Source organism: Cyanistes caeruleus, chromosome Z (genome assembly GCF_971803275.1).
Source record: "Cyanistes caeruleus chromosome Z, bCyaCae1.hap1.1, whole genome shotgun sequence".
In the NCBI taxonomy this organism is placed as follows: domain Eukaryota; kingdom Metazoa; phylum Chordata; class Aves; order Passeriformes; family Paridae; genus Cyanistes; species Cyanistes caeruleus.
The window spans coordinates 16,499,370-16,520,783 of record NC_141732.1 but is presented as its reverse complement, the minus strand read 5'-3'; the positions used below and the strand labels follow the sequence as shown (position 1 = coordinate 16,520,783).

The window sequence follows — 21,414 nt, the reverse complement described above, 5'->3', positions numbered from 1 at the left end:
TTTTTACTCAAACTCCACACTTTGAACACTCCATTCCTCCCTATATACTCTGTCATGAATTAAAGGAGTTCTTTCAGGACCTTATTGTCCATCTCCATAGCTTTAACAAAAAATATTTCAGCTTATAAAGCATCTCCTTATTCTCTACCTTTTCTGAAGCTTCTTTTCTTTCCTGTCTCTGATAGTTTATAAAGTCTCTTTACATGTTGATTACTCTCTTTTTCTCTCTCTGGATAAAAGGATTAATCTGCAAGTCTCATCTGGGTAATGAAAAGGTTAAAATTGTCCAGGCTTTGTAGATGGTTCTGTGACCTCTGCTGGAGCAGCAGCTGGAGTTGTCTGCGATGGAAGATTCTTCATGGCTGCTCTGGAGAGTGTGGTCACTGTCTCAGCCTGCCGCAGGTCAAGAGCTTTTTTTCCTTTCTTTACTCGGCAGTCTCTGGTGAATTCAGTCACAGCAAAAACTGCAGCCGAGCCAGGGACCGGCCTGGCCCGGCCAGAGCCCGGGGCAAGCCCCGCAGGCCCCATCTCCCAGCCGGGAGCCGCTGGGCCCAGCCCAGGCCCTGCCCGGGCCGCATGGCCTGGGCATGGAACGGGAGGCCTGGAGCTCTGTTACCTTTCACAGCCAGGAAACAAAGAGGACAAGAGAGCTTTGACTGTACATCTTAAGGGGGTGTTTACAAGTTGACTTCACTTTTTAATGGTCAAAACTGCTGTCAATTCTTAGAAATGACTGATACTTGGTCAGGAGGAAAGACTCCCATCAGCCACCAGCAGTTTCAACTTCCTCAGCTCCCAAAACCACCTCAAAGGTAAAGCCACCCCATGACAGTATTATATGATAATGTTCATTTTATATGATAAGATAAATGTCCATTTAGAAAGGAAAGTATTGTCCTCTAGATATTAGTTTAGTTAAAATTAAATTCAAATATTTATCTGCAATAATTATTAGAAAAGCCATCTGCTCTTGAGTAGCCTAGATATCCCTTGTTTTAGAAAAACATATAAAAAAATGAAATAGATCTACACAGAATAATTAATTTCCAGGGTATTTCAGCAGATTTATTGAAGAAGACAAGGAAAACTCTTAATCTGAATTTTTATTCTAAAGCATGGCTGACCTCCAGGCAATTGGGAAAATGATCTTTTACTTCTGACCGGCAATGATGGTTTCCAGACTATAAACTTTTGTGATTATCTTCTAGTCTTCTCATGATCACAACTGAAAGTGGACTTCAGGATGAGGTGACAACTGGACCAGTAAGCTGAATAACAAAGAAAGTAAGTGCTGAATCTCCCTGCACTGGGGTCAAGCACTGAATTCAGCAGACCTTCATAAAAATCCTGTGCCAGGATAATCCTCATGATGAGTTTATCCAGGAAATTCATCTTCAAAAACAAGAATCAGAAAGAAATTTTCATAAGGAAAGAATCAGTTTGGGGTGCATTAGACTACCTTTCTCCCAAGTCTGACCATATAATTTGATCATACCAATCTCCTTTTGATGTGTTTTAGTTCAAACTTGATGGACCCAACTGAGAATTTTACATCTTTGTAAGCCAGTTCTGGAATTAAGTAAAAAATAAATGCTTTATACTTTTCTACATGAGTTCTTTTCTTCTTTCCCTCTCTCTCTCTCTCTCTCTCTGTTTCTTTCTCTTTCCCTCTCCTTCTTTTTCTCTCTAAATTTTAAATAAAGCTCTGTGATGAAGGGAAAAGACCCCAGCCAAATGTGGTGTGCATAGGTTAGGTAGATCAGCTGAGGTTTGGCCAGGGTAATTCCTGCCCCACTTTTCTCCCCTCAGGACCAAGCAAAGATACAATCCTGCAAAAAGCTGAGTGCCTTCAGTGATATGCTGATTTTAATTTTAATAGAAACTGAGACTGTTCATTATCTTGTAATAGACACTCAGCAGGTGAAAGACCATCATTTCCCTTCTGAAATGCAGGGAAAAGAACCGTAAGGTCAAATCTCAAGACCGACTCAATGTGCCCTCAAGGAAATTTATTTTCTGGCTCAAATCTAGCAATCAGTGCAATGTCGTGTAGGACATGGGGGATTTCTGACAGAACAGCCTGCAGGTGAAACTTGACTGTTCCTTTCTGAGCTTTAATACCAATCTCCACAAAATGAGAGTAGATCAGGACATTAGATAAGTGGGAGCTTTTTAGTTGACTGCCATCAGTGGAGCTGGGTACACTTCCACCTCCCATAAAAGAATCTCAGTCTTCTGAGGGGGCAACTAGAAGAAATTCATATAAGCAGATACTACACAGTGGGCAATCAGTCAGCTCTTTTACTGGATGGTCAAATCTCCCATCAGTCTGGGAGAGCTTAGATGGTGCATTCCTTATGCAGGCACACAGTGGGGGTTGTTTTACAACTGAGTCAAGTTTAAAATTCCTTATCTTTTCTTGGTGCTGAACCCTTTATCCTAAACACTGCACAGAGATAAAAACTATTTTAATATACTGGACTATACTGTTGCCCTAGTAAGAAGGATGTTGCCGCTGGAGAGTAATAGATCACACAGACACAGCTTGAGGTGTGGTGAAAAGAAGAGAGAGTTTATTTTTCCTCCCAGGATTTCTAGGTTTCTGACCATGGTCAGGGATTGGATGGTCAGGATAACACTTTCTCACTGCACTGCCCATGAGAGATGTCCATCACAAGACATGTAACAGAAAGAATGAACACATATCTATGTTTACAGTTACTGTCCTGGAAAAGTCTTTAGAAAACCATGTCAGCAAGCTCAGAAGCTGAATTTTCAGGGTGACAGAAGGACATACTCTTTAAGTTTTCATTTACTAGATGCTATATGAAAATAACCAAATAATTACACCTTGCATTTGTGATTATTATTATTATTCACAAATCCAGTATGTCAAAAAAGTGGTCCTGGACATATATTAAATGTGAAGATTTGTATTTGATTTGCTCTTTGTAAATATTGTTGTGGTTTACTAGTGCGCAATGAAGTGGCATTTCTTCCTCCTAACTATGAAATATGCTGTGTGAATATCTAAACTCTCGCAATATTGATGATAAAACAGTCAAGCACAGAACCTAAATGGTGAGCCACAGGATATCAGAACAGATACCCCGGATATTTGCTCTGTGTGGTCCTATCCTGCCTTTTACTGAAGGATCCTTCCTTTCTCTGGGGGCAAGCACTGTGTTTTTGTTGAATGAGGTCAGAAGAGAAGAACATAAGAATGGAAGTGCTTTAGAACACTTCTGGAGAGGGGAAAAAAACCTACTTTTGAAAATTTTTGTGTTTGCTTAAGTGTTTTTGTTTTATTCGAGAAAAATAAACAAAAATATTTGGTCTTACTGTTATTAAAACATATCACTCTGCATTCTAATATTGTTTAATGGCATCGAAGGTGAGATTCCTTCCCTCCTGTCTAATCAAGTTCTAGATGTGTCATCATAGTTGCACAGCTGAAGGTGCCTGTACACTTAACAAACTTGTATATAAAGAAAAATAACAGCACTGCAAGACTTTTAAGGAAACCTGGTGCAAGATTTGCACACGAGAATACATTACAATAGATTTTAAAAGATTTAAAAAATAATAAATAATGGGGAAATTACTTTTATTATTAAATTCTAGGACTTAGATAATTTTACAGTTGCATTTATGTTCTTGAAACACAAACCCTTATTTCTCAGAAAGAAATTAAACAGAAATGGATTTAAATGAAATAAAAAAATAAAAAGGAGTTGAAAATTACATAAATTAAAATTATAATTGAGCATGCTAGTTAACATGCTAGTTAATACATACCTAATTTAAACTAGGTGTAATATAATACATACTAAATCCAAGAAAAATGATCCTTGTAGAGGTAATACATGGCCTGTGACTTTAAATTGAATTTCTATGTGTATTCTTGCCTAAGTTGATCAGAAAGCTAAGTAAATCAGATAGCCATCTGCTATCAGAAAGCAGCATTTTCCCATTTTTTCCAGTTTCTCAACTTATGTATCCACTTCAAACATCACTTTTATCAGTCTGGACAATATAATTAAGTCAAGACTGGTGACTTGTGTAGATAAAACATAGCTGTGTAATAAAAAGGAGGATTCTATTATGACAATAAACAATTTAAGCAAACCTATTGATGATTCCCCTGTTCAGAAATTTGGAAGATTCTCAGCCTATACAAATGAAAAGCTAAGAAAGATTGTGTCTCTCTTTATTGTAAAAAGTGATTTTAGTCACAGCTGTCACCATCAAGCTTGGCAATATTTTCTGGTAATTTATGTGAGTAAAAATTGAACTCAATCCAGGATTTATAGATTCCCAACTATTAGTCTATACAGATAGCAGTGCAGACCCAAATTTCTACATTAGTTACAGTTTTTTTAAGTTTACATATCTCTATTAATAATATTTGATTCTCCCAGCACATCACTTTGGTACAAAAAGCAGAGTCCCTATATTTTTTGATTGTAAGTCTGAAATTGCCGTGGCTATTAAATGTGACCATTTAAACTCACTAAAAAAAGCCAGTTCTGAATTTGAACCTAAATTAAAAAAAATAAAATAACTATCTCCAAAAAAAAAGCAAAAGCAAGAAAATTAACCTACAAAAAATGTCTCCTCTCCAAACCCAGGTACCAAACACCAAAACCACAAAATGAACCCTGCCTTCTTGCTTGATCAGGTGACTTACTAAAGTGAAAAATATTGTCAGAAATATGTTCACCTAAGACTACATCTCTAAAGTAAGAAGGGGAGTTATTTTTCTGGTTGAAGTGCAATATTTCGTGAAGTTTTTTCAATGTTTGTCATAAAGGTAATTTAAAATTATAGATTATCCAGTTCAGGAGTAAATAAAAAGGCTTAAAAATTTATTGCTTCTGGATGTCCTTTGTGCCAAATATTAATTTCCAAATTAATCTTTCAAAGCAGTGGTCTAGGTATTCTAATATTACTTCTACATTTAATTCAATATGTGGAAAATAAAAAGTTCATTGTTACATAAAAGTGATTTTTTTTAACTTTCACAAATATCAACAGATTTTACAATTTAGAAATTAATCTCAAAAATAAAAAGCTACAATGTACCAAAATCAGCATATATATATATATATGCTGATAAGTATATATATAAGTATATATATTTAATTATTATATTATTATTATTAATTTAGTAATTTTAAATGAAATTATGTAGAAATTTTAAATGAAAACCAAAATAGTATTTCAAAGAAGGCAGCATTTTTTAAAAGTTAACAGAAAAACACTGTATCATGCAATATGAAAATAAATGCCAGTGAATATTACATTGTTAATGTGTCAGTGGTGTAACAGTTGCTAGAAATTGAAAGTAGATAGGAACATTTTAAGAATGTAAATTATGCCTCTAAAGAAATAACAATCAAGAAGTAATACTTGATAATTACACTTTTTTTTTTTTTTTTTCCACTAAGCATGAAATGTGTGGAACATAATGTGGTGAAAACCTCCACACAGTTAATTGATATGAGTTTGTTTTCCGTCTGTTTCTCAATCCACTCATAACCTGATTGCTTTTCCCTGTGTACTTGGAAAGTAGTCAAAAGCCAAAGACAATGCATATGCTTCAATGTTCACTTTTAGGAGCTTATGCAAAGCTTCCAAATTTGAATTAAGATGTCATTTATTTCTTGACTTTCTCAAAGACTTTTTCACTTATTTTAAGTCAGATTGGATATGATGTGCTATGATATGGATTTTAAATTAGAATTTCCCACTGACTCTAATAGAAGTTTCTGCTAAAAAATCAGTTGCCTGGTGGGGATCACTGTGAGATTCCTACAGAAGAAAGAATCTCATGTCTTGTAAAAATAGGATACTGATAGAGTGGTAGTGATATCAAAGCTGGAAAATGAAAGAAGAACTGATACCAAATGATATGCAGAAATAAAAGTTAAGGGTGATATTTTGGCTGTTGGGTCTTCTTTATGCCATAATTGAAAAACTAATATTTTTCTGTTTCTTCAGCCAGAAAAAAAGCCTCCAAGACAAGGCATTGCCCCTATTCTTGTTCTGTACTTTAGCATATGTTTTAAAGGTACTTTTTCTTAAGTAAACTGACTCTGAGAACTGTATATCCAGAGTTGCTCTAAATTCAGTATTCTTCCCAGGGACACTGCTCGTGAAAAACTAAGACAGCTACTGACTTAATTAAGCCCAATTATAGGCCTAAACATTCCTCTAAAAATCACTGTCTAAACATTTTCCTAGTCAAAATGCTTCATTTTGGAGGAGCAGAGGGCCTGCTCCAGCCATCCTGACTTTCATGGTATGATATTATGTGTGCATGGAGTTTAATTGAAGTTAAAATGCCAAATTCTAATCACATCTGTACAAGGGTACAGATATCTTGAGTAAAACTATTAAGGTCAGAGGAGTTACTTTAGATTTACAGCAGTGTAAGTAAAATCCTATAGGGTATATCACTTTAGATTTTATTTTTTTTTAATGCTTGTAAAGGTTACATGTTTGGGCATCTAAGTTTTCTCTTAAAGATAAAAATTTTGGCTTTTATGTCCCATATTATATGCCTATCTAATTTACATATTCCTGTAAGTTAGTGGTTTGTAATTCATATGTAAATGCAAACACTTTAAAATAATCTGCTTTGAATCTGAGGAGATATTGAATCTGTGGAGTGGAATAAAAGTACTAGCTTTTTTCCCAGGTTAGGAATGACAGTCCATTTCTTCTCACTGAGGTCTTCTACACACTCACTCCTGTAGTACATTTGCTAGCATCCTTTGCTAAAATTGGTTCTGCCTTTGACAGGTGTGGCCCTAAATGTGCAGAGGCTGTGACACTCATGTCGTAACTTATGAAAGCCTAAAAACAGAGGATGTATCTTTCTGAGTCCCTCAAAATAAAGTGAGGGAATCACACTGACTTTGTAAAGGTATTCACTACCTCCAGAAGAAATCAAAGTATTTTTTTTAGAGTTATAGTAATGGCCAAGTAATATACTTGGCACACTTACCACATAATCTACTCACAATATTGAACAAACTTTAACTAATGCATCAATAAGATCAGTGATTTGACATGATGTTTTTCCACTTAGTATGGTTATGCCCTTAGGTAAAAAATAATAATGTACATATAGTATATGCCATTGAACAAAATCGGGTCAGAGAACAAAGCCATGAGTGTTTCCATGACAAAAAATATACAGAGAATGGAAGGCAAGATCAGGAGGGACACAGTGGCTTAGGAATGTTCTATTTCCTCTTAGACTTAATTTGTTTCAGATAGGTTGATTGAAAATCTTTCTGTTGCTATGCTAAAAGGAGCCAATTTTTTAAACTGAGCATAACATTTTACAGGGAAAAAAGGACTAAGCAAACAAACCCACCAACAGTCCTGGAAAGTATAGAAGTGACCACTTTGAAAGCAGGAGGGAAAATATTTTGATAGATAAAGAAATCCAGAAAAAAATGAGAAGGAGATTTAAAATCCCCAAATATAACTGTATTATAAATTTTGAGATAACCAAAAATCTTGCACAGGGGAGAGTGTCACTGGCATGGGCTTGAAGCTTACAGTGAGTCTACAATTGCAAACATAAGGGAAGCACCCAGAGTATGCTCTGGATAAAAGTGGAAACCAACCCAGTTAGCAATGAACCAGGGATACAGAATGACAATGTAAATGTAGCTGAGATTCAGAGCTCAAAGCTCAGACCTCAGATTCTCAGCTGAGATTTCAAGCACAGTTATTAGGATTTCAGGTTTTGGAAAGAATAATCCTCAACAAAAGAAATTGAGGAAAACACAGTACATTTGTTGAATATCAATACACTGGGGTCTAAAATTACTGGTGTTTGCTGAAATGCATATGGCCACCCTAAGAAGTTTCTTGAATAGTGACTAAGCTATGTTTAAGTGTTGTCAGCTATGAAAATACATTTTGCATTGATTTTTTACTATTTACTTATAAAAAAACCCAGCAAATTCTTTAATTTAATCACTCTCAATTAAAGTTTGAGATACTTTTGTATTTTTTCTGACATTAAAATTTTACACATAGATCCTAATTGTTTTGGAATAAACTGTAACTCATTCTCGTAATTCAGTATTTCAACACAGTATTTGTAGTTCCATTATTATACTCCCTGACATGTAAAACCTGTCAATTCTGCCTATTCATTAAGGTCCTAAAGTGACCTGCTGGCACACAAACTCTAAAGCATTAATTACATTAATTTCAATTAAAATTAAAGCATTACATTAAGTTCTCTAGCAGTGGGGTTTTAACTGCTCCTTTAAGTAACCTTGTTCAAGTACCTGTGTATAGTTGGAAAAGTGCAGAACTCACAGGTGTTACATAACTCCTGCCACAGAAAGCAAGGCAGGCTGCATTTAATAAATGTGATAATTATCAAAATCTGAAAGGAACATCTTAAACCAGACAAGAGGAAATGGTGTTTCTTAAGTTAAGCTACATAATTGATGTGTAGAAGTCAATGCCAAAAGCAATAACCAGGATGACACTCCAGCAGAAAATTAGGTATTTTATGACAACTCAAGTAGCCACAGTAATGTCATATGAGAAGTCAACTGCATGCAGATAAACAGGGAACAAATAAAATAACAAAACCTTTCCTCTGGACTGGTAACTTGATCCTGGACCATTTCTATTTGTAAATTATTTTTCTCCAATTTAGATAATGCTGGCTAGCTGGAGAGTCAGGTCAATCTGACCCAGGATATCAATTCAAATTCTTTTTTCTACTGGATACCTAATTCCCAAATAATTAGTGGAAATTGCATGTGGCACAACAGTGATTACAAATTCATTAGGCTTGTGAGTAAAGGTTTTGTAAAAAAAAAGGCCAACAAAAACCAAAATCCTTAGAGAAATTGTATTCTTATATAGAACATAAACCAAGGTGGTCCTTCGGATCTAGAAACGGAAGATATCTTGAATTTGATAATTCTATAGAACATCAATCACTTTATCAGATTAGTCCTACAGTGTGCTAAATCTCAGAAAATATGACTGAAACAAAGCTTCCTTAAGGTATTTCCAAGGTATTATTTATTTGATATAGCTATTTATTAGATCAAATACTCCACTGGAATTTAAAAATGAAGCTTTCTTTTTATCTGTAAGATTACTGTAAAAACATAAAGCCCCTTCTTCTGTAAAATCTGATGTAAGCTCTGCATTTGTAGTCCTTTTCTGCAAAATTTTATCCACTCTCTTTTTTGAGATAGAGGAAGACTCCTGAAAGTCTTTTGCATGCATTTTCTTTTACTATTCTGGTTTCTTTTCTGTCTGATTTTCATATAGCTTTCTATTTGAATGTCTTCCAATGTGTATTTTTCCCTCTTCCCGAGTCTCAGAGAAGGTTCTGCCTCTTTCTTCCATACACCCTTTGACTTTCTTACCCTTATCATTCAAGTGTGGTGGGTGATCTTTTTCTTAAGCCAGTGAAGTAACTCTGTGTCTGGATTGCTTGTGCTGGGAGGTTATAAGGTTGTCTGTCACACCAGCCAACTATTCCAAATTGGTTTAGTACCTTGAAAAACAAATTGGAGTAAACGAGAAATCCTGTTCTTTATTTTTTATGTGAACGGGAGAACCTGCATATTGCTGGAATCATTATTTAAAGACTTTTTACCCACTGTGACCAGGATCACAAGACCAGAATCGGAGTGCATTTTATGTCTGCTTAACCATCATGAAAGCAGTAAAAGGCAAGGTGAATTTACAACCCTGCATAGTCTAAAACATCTGAAGATCACCTTGATGTGTGCATATGCATACTGAAACTACATAATATGGAGATTTTAAAGATAAATAATAAATCCATAATAAATTTTAAAGATAAATGATTTCCCCTCTGTTCAGTCCAATCTCAGTAAAAAGAAATATATATTTAAGTTTTCTTAATCAAGTTATGTACAAATTTAATGTTATGTTATGTACAAAGTTTATGTACAAATACACACAAAAATAAGACAGTATTGCCATCTCAGCGCTGGTTTTAGGACGTCGTTTATTTCTCTTTCTTAATTAGACTTAAATTATGAAGTCAAGTCTCAGAATAAACTGGTGATATTTTAAGACCCAGGAAGCATTGTTCTTATTACTATATGTTTCCCATTCATTAAAAATTGTTTTGTTTTGTTTTAATTTGGGTTATCTGCATTATGTGCTAAATAAAAATAAAATTAAAATGAATGAAAGTATCTGTTGGGGATTTCAGACCCCTGAGACAAGACACAGTCAAATATGAAGTGTCCATGACCAGAAGACACAGTCATTAGATGAACTAAACTAAACTTTTCTAGCAGTCCTAAGATACTGCTCAGGCTTGGTGTCACAACAATGGTTTGTTGAGATGCAAAAATATTTAATTTTCTACTTTTTTCCCCTTTCACAGAATAGAGGGGGGAAAAAAAAAAAAGTGAAATTAAAAGTCCTTAAAATTTAAAACTAAAAAAAGTACATAATATCTACATTCATACCTTTCTTGACCAAAATACCTAATTCCATTTTGTTTAGAATGTTGAGAAACAGTGTTTGGTCAGTGTCAAAAGGCTCAGGAAGATTTTCTGAAATGTGTTTATCCACAAAGGCCAAATATCAGCCTCAGTATCAGCCAAAAACCTTCTAGGTTGCTATATAATTTTTCTCTAAGGCAAGATGTTCCTCTGAAGCATTTTAACTCACATGGTAAGAGATAGAGAGGGACAAACGATAATATATAATTTACCATCTTTCAGCTCCTCTGGCCCAGTTTTTGGCCTTTAGTTTTGCTATATGCAAAGGGATTAGGCATTTCTTCTTAAAAAAATGCATCTTATAGACTTAGTTATATATTTTGAAATCAAAATATCAGATTCCTGCAATAAAGGAATGCAGAAAAAGCCTGACAGTATGTTTCTGTAATTATTTTGCAATACAGAGACTATTATTATAGAGCTGTACCAGGATCATGAATACTATCTTCAGTGAAGATAACAGCAATAAGAAAATCACTTTGTTAGAAACAAACATGTGATCTGGACCTTTGTTTTAAGTGGCTGTATCTCCAATTCCTACTGCACTATGTAGTATTAGAACATATGATCAGTGAGGGGGAAAATAATGCATGCAAAATCAGATACAGTTGATCAAGTGGGTTATCTGTTGGGCTGAAATGTTATCTGCAAACGTCTAATTAAGGGAAGGAGTTGAAAATGGAATGCAGTGGCTATGGAAAAGACCTAAACTCGTCCCATTAAATACAGATTTTCAGATACATACAAAGAGCAGTGTTACACTGGGAAGGCAGCTGCACCCATTCTCAAGGAAGACTCCTGAAAATTTCTTCATGTTATTTTTTGAAATACATCTGTAAGCAGCGTTACAAAAGGGCAGAGCAGGATAAATAGCACATATACTGTGCCATTGTGAGGGTTTCTGGCCGTAACAACGATAAGGCTCTTGCACTGTTTCCAATCTTTAGCCAATCTTTTCAGTATTGTTCATAACCCTTCTCTTCTTGTACCCTTGTCACCTTAAGAGCAGGCATGGGGCCAAATGAATTTTACTTGACTTTTCTTACAAAATTCTCAGGTAGAGTCTTATCAAAATAAAAACCTAACACTAAAGAACAGGATGATAATAGTTCTGTGCAACCACTTCTTTGCTCCTACAATACTGCAGGAAGGTGGAAGGAAGAGTGCAACCTTCTTTTCATAGATCAGAACAGTGACAGTGATGAAATGCATCACAAGCAGTGTTGCTTTTTTGCACTTTTTACTTTTCTGTTTCAGGATTCTGGTTGCAAACCTACAGATTCAGGGATGACATTAATTTAGTTGCTGGACTTCATACCAAGACTTCTTTGTTGCTTCACGTTGTATCACAGGACTGACTATTTTAATTTGGTTTATTTTAGCACAATAATATTTTAAAAATATTTTTCATAGTATTCTGTGAAGAATTGTCAGAATTAGACAGTTTCTTGTTAGAAAGTACTCAAGTTGAAAAAAAAATTCAATAATGAATAGATAAGGTTTTATTTGGGCTTCTTCTTAGCAGTAAAACAGTACTATGCTCAGATAAAGTTAGAGCAGTGGATAATTCTCTGGCATTTGACTGTACTTTCATGCAAATGCTTTATAGTCTAATTCAATACTTGTCATGTATAGCACATGGCATTGCCTTGCTTTCTTGTTATGTTACCTATATTATTTAATGAAATTTCATGTCTGTTATTTAATGAAAAGAAGAGTTTTCAAAACAGATGTATAGTTTGTTCTGTGCTAGGACATCTGCATTAATTTCACATGTCTGTGAAAGCACCAACATTAGCATTTTGGTACTTCCATTTCTGTCAAGGCAGCAAAGACTTATGTACCCGCATTTTCACAGGTCACACAAACATTGATGGAATAAGGTTTTTTTCCTAGAATAGTGTTTATGATTGCTGCTCTATTGCCTTGGTTCTGTTCAGTTCCACAGAAAGAAAGCATGGTGAAGATCTAATGGTTTATCTAATGCTTTTCTATTCCTGTTCTGTTCCTTAAAGTGCTTTCTTTTGAGAAGAGTAGGAGCCCACTACTGCTGCAGGGAAACTTTTCAACAGTATATAATATAATATAATTAACTCTGTTCATTTTACATTTGATTTTTCTTCATTTCATTCAGATACTTCTGTTTAATGAAAACAATCTGACAACAGATTGTAAAATAAATAAACAGACTGTATCTTTTTTCCAGACACATTCCCAAACACTTGGGACCTAATTCTGCAGTAATTTCTAATGTACAATGGTGAAAAGTTAGCCTCCAAACACAGTTCTGTGACATGCTAGGCATGCCCTGTGAAGTTTTGCATGTCTCTCAAATTCATCACCTTGTGGTTGAATTCAAGGCTTTTTTGCCTTTGTATTAAGACTTCCTGATAACATTGCCCTACCTTATTTGACCTAGACATTTGACCTTCTTCTGCCCTCTCTTTTTTACTAATGATGTTACCCGTGGTGCCCTGGCCGCCTTCCTTGTCTGTGTCTTTTTGTCTCCTCCTCTCCATTCACATCCTCAGCAAACTGAATTAAGAAATACCCACCTTCTTCTTAGCAGGACCCCAGGGGAATTCCCGGTCTTGGCATCAAAATTAAAACAAGGTGTGTGTGATAATGTTGAATGTTTGTTAGTATATTTATTTTGCAAGTTATAAATATTGAAATAATCAACCATAAGGTAAAGTTGCTTCTGTTAAATAACTTAAGTTATTTAAATTTTTGCCATGAGGTTTACACCACTGCTCTCATTTGATTCTGTTGTCAAACTTGTGATGAGATTGTAGTAAAAGTAAACTCTCTTGGGGTTAAAATTAAATGTTTCCTTTGGATGTTCAATACCTAAGAAAGCTAAAAAATGGGTTTAAAAAAGTTTAAGAAGGTTAAAAATGCTTAAAAAGTTAAAATTTTTAATAAAAAATTTAAAAAATTAATGCTTAAAAATTGAAATGTTTCAGGAAATTTTAATGTCTAACAAAGATAAAGTAAAAGAAAAATTATGCATTCTTAGTAGTAAAAGCTCAGTAGCAGTAGTAGTAGTAATAGTAGTAGTAGCTGGATCCTGAAATTCCAATAGAGAAAAAAATCTGGAATTTTCAATAGGCTTCATACTCCAACATTAAATGTAACTTGGGCTTCATGCAAATTTAGAAATAATTCAAAAATTAAGATGAGTCCTCTGTTCCTTTTTGTTCTGCAGTTGTTATTTGTACAACAGAATTCTGATTTGACTATAACCTATGAAATAAATGTGAAAGAATACACAACTCTGTAATTTATTTGCAATGAATCCAAACTATTCTTTAAAATATTTGATAATTTTTAAAATCTTGTTATTTGACATTTTTGCAAAAACTGCCCACTCATAAATCAGTCTCCAACAAAATCATGATTACTTGAAAGTGACCTTGGTAAAATCATGCAACTTAATGACTTTATTACTTATCTTTCTTTTAGAGCTACAGTAAATTTATAACAAATCTTCTTTCTATGAACATATTTTTAGGTACAATGATATCCTTGCATATGCAACCAAGAAACTTTCTTGCTGTCATTCTTAGTTTCCTTATGGTATTTCTACAAATTCTTAATTGAGAAGGTGAAGTTTTATCCCTGCAAAATCCATGGCTACATTTGCAGAGGGCCCTGTGCTGGGAAAATTTGACTTAGAATGCATTTCCATTAAATTAAAATTTTAATTTTAAGTTTAGAATTCATGAAGTACCAGACAAATAGGAAAAACTCTGAATATTGTGTGCGTTCTCACATGATGGTGGCTTTCATACAATCCATTAATGCATCTGGAGTTCTTTAACTGAATGCTAGGATCTGGATTTTTGTTCTGAACAAAGACATTTGCTCTGAACACCTTCTGGCAAAGCTGTGCAACTAACTGCTCACCTGAATGTTTAATTTAGTGCCCACTCAAGCAGAAGCATGCCCACTGCTGATGCCTAAAAAGCACCTCAGGTATAACCTATCTCCTTCCTTAGTCACTGACATGGCCCAGCTTTACTGACTTTGTGAAACACAAGAACTCTGCTTGGCTGCAGATGAGTGCCCATCCTTGTGTCACTTTTCACAGCCTTTTCATCTCACAGTGCTTTTCACAGCCCAGCACTTACAGCTTTTTATTCTGATTTCCTTGGTGCAATCTGTGCTTCTACAGGATCTTCTGAGTGTATTAGAAACTTTTCCCATAGAGTCTTTAATTTTACTGTTATTTGCAATTCTGCAATATTTTGCTACTGATATCATGCAGTAGTAAACACACAATTGATCAGAATTTTGCTATCTTTCATTCTTCACAGAAGAGATGCAGTACTTCTCAAGCCTGGGATTTAATGATGTTCTGTGGGAAAGCAAAGATAGCAGAGCTTGGGTCTGGGTTTTTTCACCCTGCCAAATTTCATAGAAAATCTTGCTACAGATTTCTTGTCCAATGTCATCCATTTTTCCAGAAATGATAAGCACTTATTTTTGCTGCTGAAATAAATAGAAAAACACAGAGCTTGTAGAAACCAGATTTTCAAGTATTAATATTTTAATGCTTGGGGTTTTTGGTTTTTTCCTTGTAGCGATTATCTATGCTTAGTGTCATTTTGCTGTTTATATTACAGTAGAGATTATAGCAAAAAAAAGAGTAAGATCAGTCATCTTACTAGGAGTTTATTTTCAGGTGCTTTTTCTTCTTGTGTTTTCAGAGTAAGCACACAAATGAAGCTGCAGAAAATGGCATAGCTGCTTGCGGGGATTGCTTGCAAGAGTATTTGCAGTGTCATCTTGAAAATATGTTTTGAAAAGTTGGAATGAAAAAGAGGGATGTTTTGACACAGAATCTGTGAGGAAGAACAAATATATTTTAAATGAGAGTCAGCATTGATAACTTAATGAAATTGCCGGAGTTGCCCAGGGGATGGAGATATGAGTCATGTAACTCTCCTGAACCTGCTGGTAATGGAATGACTATTGTTAAGCAGCATGAAGAGAGCATGTTTAGTACCTCCACTGAAATAGGAAAATTGTTTCCTTTGGACTGGAAAATATGAAATTTATTTATTTTTTAATCAGTCTTAAAAATTACAAGCTAGCTTTTCCAATAAATGCAGCTCTAGCTTGTTTATAATTTCTGTCTCACCAGGATCTGTAATGTGGCACTTGCAGCAAAACTTGTTAATGAAAGAAAGCCTTTCTGTGCGACCTTAATCAAGTTCTAAAAATTGTTCTCATATTTAGTCAAGGAGTTTTATAAATACTTAGTTTGTAAAGCCTGACAATATGTGGAAAAATAATGACCAATCTCTGCTTTCAGAAGTTTGAAGTTGTAACAAGAATTTAACAAGAAATTGATTCTCATACTCTATGGAAAAATCACTAGAAACTTAACTTTCATCACTCAGTTCATAGCAGGAGCATCACATATGCATGGTATAAAAATTTAGAAATACCTTAAATGCTGTCAGTAAATAAAATAAGTCTTTTTTTGTGTCTTTTTCATGAGAGAGAAACTGCAGTGTTTTGGAAACCAACATATACCAAATTAATGTATATATATATATATGTATATATATGTGTATATGTATGTGTGTGTATATATATATATGTGTGTGTGTGTGTGTATATTTATATATATATATATATATATATATATATATATATATATATATATATATAAACATTACACTTGCATATACAAACATATAAAAGGGTAGATTTAACACTTAACCATATGTATCTGTTGATCTACTGCATAGACCAAATTTCCTTCTCTCTCTCTTCCTCTGCCCCTGCCACCTCCTCTACCCCACCTTTTTATTTTTGGCATGGGGAATGAACCAAAATTCCCCCTGTTGTCTTGGCTGTATGGCTTAATTCATTGAACTAAGGCTAGGAGTCCAATCATGTGAATTAGTGAAAGAAGAATAAAGGGAAGAAACCCACAACAGCAATAACATTGAAACAAAATCAAATTTTATTCTTTCTTGTGCATCAAAAGCATGTCACTCTCCATTTTGCAAATGTTTATGCATTCAAGAATCCCCCATAGTCTATTTAGATGACTCACATGCATGACATTAAATGCAGATATTGCAGTATTGAGGAGTTCTTGGTTGTTAAATTCCTCCTGGAAGGTCTGTCATTCGCACAGAAAATTGCTTCACGTACTCAAGTGTTACCCTATTGCAACTCAGGCTGAAGAAGCAGTTACTCCAACGTGATAGTAACTTATTTTCAGGAGCAGGATACTGGAGCATGTTTGTGAGGACTGAAGTCAGAAAGTGCTCCTTGTAGAATGACAAGGAGAAATAATGAAGAAATTATCTGAGGATAAACACAACAAAGTAAGAGAATACTATTATTAGTGACTTATCCGGCATACCATTTTTTTCAAAAAGTGAGTTAGAGATAATTCTGTTAAATTAATCTCTTCTTTCCCCCAACGTAAGGTCTTTTGATACTATTTCAAATTACAGTACTAGGAAATGAAGTAAAATTGAATAAACAGGGTTTTTTTATGCGTTTGTTTAATGGTTTGCTGTGAAAGCAGAGTAGAACTGCTTTATGTTTTAATTTCTTTCAAAGGTCCCTGTCCTGTAAACACCTTGTTTCCAACAGTGGCAGGTTCCTGTGTTCCCATGCTGTATCCAAGGGCTTCTACACAGAATCACTCCCCTGCCACTGTGCTAGCACTTGCTGGCTCAGGGCTAGATGCACATGCCTAACTCTACATGCATCCGTCATTCCAATGAGCTCAGATGGGGGAGGTGACTTTATGAAACAGCTACACCAGAGATGTACAATAATACATTATTCTTTAGGCTGTTCTGCAAACACATCTTGCATTGCAGCCTGACACTACCTGAAAGACAGTTAAATGGTAAGAACCTTTCATTTAACACTAAGTCAGATTAAGAGGGTGAAGGATTAGCAACTCCAAATTACATAACGCAGCCTTTGGATGTGATTCACTTTTTAAGGAAAAGAAAAAAAGCCAGCAACTAGTGTGTTTCTAACATGATTAGCAAAGCACTTCTGAGAAATGTTTCCTACAAAAATGTGCTGTTGTATTTCATGCCATTGCATACTTTTAAAATTAATTCACTTCAGAGAATGACAGTATCTGGAGGATATAGACAGTGAATGTCTTTGTCTGTATGATCTTTACTTATCTTTGAAATTTAAAAAAAGGATATTTTACATCGCTTCATTGAATATCTTGATGTTATGAATGGCACTGCCTTGAAGTTATAAATTATGTCTTTCCATCTCTCTTCTCTTTAGACTGTCTGTACTTTGTTACAGCTTCAGAATGACAACTTGTGCTAACCACAGGCATAAAATAATTCAGCACTCCTTGTATCAGAAGTGTATTTTTACCCAGACACACAAAGCACACAATTATTATGTTAAGGCAACATTCATATGCAATATTAATGTTCTGATAATTTTATCTAACAAACACTGGAAAATATGTGCTCTCTCACATTACCTAGGTTAATGTGCACTCTTAAAATAATATTTCTTTACCCTAAATTTCCTTTTATGATTGCATCTCTGAGGTATGTTTTCCAATGCCCAACACTTGGCAACAGCATGCAGCCAACATTTCAGTAGTCTGTTTTCTTCTATTATTTATCTGATGTGCTTTAGAGTATGTCTTGATTCAATTCTGCTTCATGTGCGTGGGATGCACACAGATGAATCTGGAAAGGAGTTTTGGTGCTATCAGATGGACTTGCTGCTGGAAGTTGTGCTCCCACACTCCTTAATCAAAGTCTCCATCTCTTTTTCCCAGTTCTGCAGGGGCTGCTTGCAAGATTACTGGTGTATTTGGCTTGTACTAAAGACAGATAAGCCTTCTGTAGATCTTTAGCTCCACTCTCACGAAAAATCTAAATACTGTGTGGCGTGACTGTCCTGGCTGCCAGAAAGTCAGAGTCAGCCATCGACCCATATGTAATGCTTTCTGGTGAGGAAGCAATGAGACAGATATTGGTCTGAAACAGTCTGCAACCTATCACCTGTTCCTGGGCCATGGAAATGACAAAGGGAAGCCAAGCTCAAGCTGGATTTGAGAAAAAATGGGACAGCTTCTGTGCTGTACAGATTGCTTGTGTTTATGCACCTGGAAAAGAGTTTAATCTGGTCTTTTTGGTTAGAATCAAATAGTTTGGAACTTCAGCTGGTAAAATGGTAGCAAGCTAAGAACAAAAAAAACCCCACTAAGTTAAACCCCCACCCTACGAAATTATTTTATGTATTGTTCATGCTCTAAGCTGGTATTTTTATCTAGCAAATATTTTCTAAAAGAGATTTATTGTATGAACCTCCACACGTAGTAATAGCTATCACGTAATGCCTTAAAACAGTATACCTGCTTTGAGTAAAAGTCCTCACAGTCACCTTGGCAAACAGTAAATTATGTTTTTGTTCCCTTTTCGCATCAATAGAGGTATACACAGAGATAGAGTTTAATTATTGGTCATGTACAAGATATTATTTGAACCAGGGTTAAAACTAGGGTGTTTCAAGTGCTTTTCATTTTCTTAGGGACAGCATATTTTTATTTCATTTGCTCTTTTACTCTAAAATGAATTTATTAAGACAAGAATCTCAAAGAGCAAAATATTGGAAATATTTTTGTGTATTTGTGTGTCATGTTACCTGTAAAATGAGTGATTCATCTCTTGGTAGAGCAGCACACATCTGCATCAGTATAGAAGCAAAGAAGGAAGGTTTTGTCATTTAAAATTTGATTTAATTTTTTTTAAAAAATGAGTAAACTGAGTAAATGAGTAAAATAAAAAAATGAGTAAAATAGCAAACTTTTTTCTAATGTCCTTAATAATTTTGTGTTTCAGAGCATGGCTAGTGACCTATCTTCCTGAGGAGAATGGCTGATTTGTCTTTGAAATTATTCTTGGAATTAGACCAGCATGAGATCTCCTCTTCCAAACTGAGGTAATACTGTTGAAAGGCAAGAAACCTGAAGTGATGTATGTCCAACTGTCTGTGCATTGACAATGTCAGCTGCAGAAAAGGTTCCACATGCCTGGGCCAAACGAAACAGTCAGAATGGGTAAACCTGAGGACAGCAGTCTCTTCTGAGGGATATTTGGTTGGTAAAGACAAAAGCTTTTATAGGTAATTTCTAGGAGCATGTTTTATTAAAAATTATATCCCAGCCTTCTGCCATAATGAAGCATCTTCTTGAAGGTTAACCAACTAGTTATTTACCTAACAGTACTCAGCATAATGGCAAATACAGGAGTGGTGTCACTTTCGGTTAATTTGTAGAGCCTTTAAAACATCAGAGATTCCACTATGAGAAAATAAGACAATTTAAAATGATAGTATGGGCAGTAGGTATCTAAAAATCTCTTAAAGACAAAAGTTTCTGCACTTCCTAAATCCTTTCTCAATTACACACCTGTTGTGTAAATTAAAATATGATACAATACATATATATGTACAGTTCTCTTTAAGAGAAGTAAGCACAAAATTGTGTATGTATTCATATCCGTATTTATGTGTATCCTCCTCTAATCCCTAGTGGTATTATAATTCTAGAAGTAAATTAAATGCTTATCTTGTTGAAGGTCTTTATTAAAACGTACATTATTCTATAATACCAGTAACACCTAATTTAAGAAATATTTTTTAATTTGAAGTTCAACAAAATGCTTACTCTCTTCAGAATGTTTAGTGGTATCTGCAATCTGTGAAACCATTAATAAGATCACAACTGATTTTGCAGTTGTTGCTCACCTCAGTCTTTTTTTATATGTATGTAACTCAGGTGCTGGTTTTCCCTAGTACCAGCTAAAGACAATAGAAAATGTAGTTTATCTAGAAAAAGTTGGAAACAGTATTCCATAAAAATTAAGCCAAAGAAATCTTATTATTGGAAAGCAGAAAATACTTTAATTCAATGTATTCTTAATTTAAGAACCTGTTTTAAGGTGAACACAGGAAAGCAAATTGCAGTTCTATGCAACCATTTCTCCAGGAAAGCTTTGATGAGATTTCATCTAAATTCCAGTGTAGTTTCATCCCAGTTGTTAAGGATGCAGCCAGACTACCAAGCTAGGTAGCAGCATCAAGGTGCATTCTTTCTAGAAAAGAGCTTGGATAGGACAAATTTTATGTTCAGCTCAGCAGACTCGGATCAGTAAGATGGATGTAGTTGATGCAGTGTCTGCTCATATTTCATATTCTAAAAAAACAGAGGTTTTCTTATATAATAGAAACAGGTTTGTTTACTTTTTAGAAATCATAAAACTTGTACAGCAGCAGCATTAGCTGCTCTACTTTTTTGCCTCTATGGCCTAATGAATCTTGAATATTTCTTTGCAAGCTGAGCAAGACTGTGTCCTCATCTAGAAACTGCCCATTCCTGGTGAAGTGGGATAGTTCTGACTTTCTCTGTAGAGATAAGAACTAGAGGCAGCCAATAACAAGGACAGGCAGAAGGATTTAGGTGGAATTCAGATTAATTAGATTAAGCTGGATCCAGGCCAGCTTAATCTATGTAGCTCCTTCATTTTGGCATCTCCTCTAGCTCTACCAGATAGACCAAGTCTGGTGGTGAATTTGACATGTTTGTAGAGTTGAATAAGTAGTAAGAATAGTAGCCTTACTGGCTTAAAAAGTTGACTTTTTTTTTTCTTTTTCTGAAAAGTAAGGGTTCTGAGCAAAGCTCTGTCAACAGTATCTTTCACTCTTGTGTCACAACCATCACTATGACCCATCACTTAATGATCTTATGCTTTGAGGTTTTGGGGCTGATTTTTTGGGGGGGTTGGGGCTTGGGGTTTTTTTTGGTAGGGTTTATTTTTGGGGGTTTTTTCTTGGTTTCTTG

General features: G+C 34.9%; 1 protein-coding gene across 4 annotated transcripts in view; it reads left to right on the top strand.

The window, feature by feature from the left end:
* The window catches only part of LOC111941547 (uncharacterized), a 108,764-nt gene that overhangs the window by 31,666 nt on the left and 55,684 nt on the right, over nucleotides 1-21,414 (top strand). For 2 of the 4 annotated variants that reach the window (XM_086868759.1, XM_086868758.1), the window contains exon 2: nucleotides 19,415-19,514. In XM_086868759.1, the coding sequence (XP_086724885.1) occupies nucleotides 19,447-19,514 (68 nt within the window). In that variant the 5' untranslated portion in view covers nucleotides 19,415-19,446. Of the gene's footprint in view, nucleotides 1-722; nucleotides 813-1,208; nucleotides 1,285-19,414; nucleotides 19,515-21,414 lie in introns of those variants that run through there. The other 2 variants (XM_086868760.1, XR_002870100.2) reach the window with 2 other exon arrangements.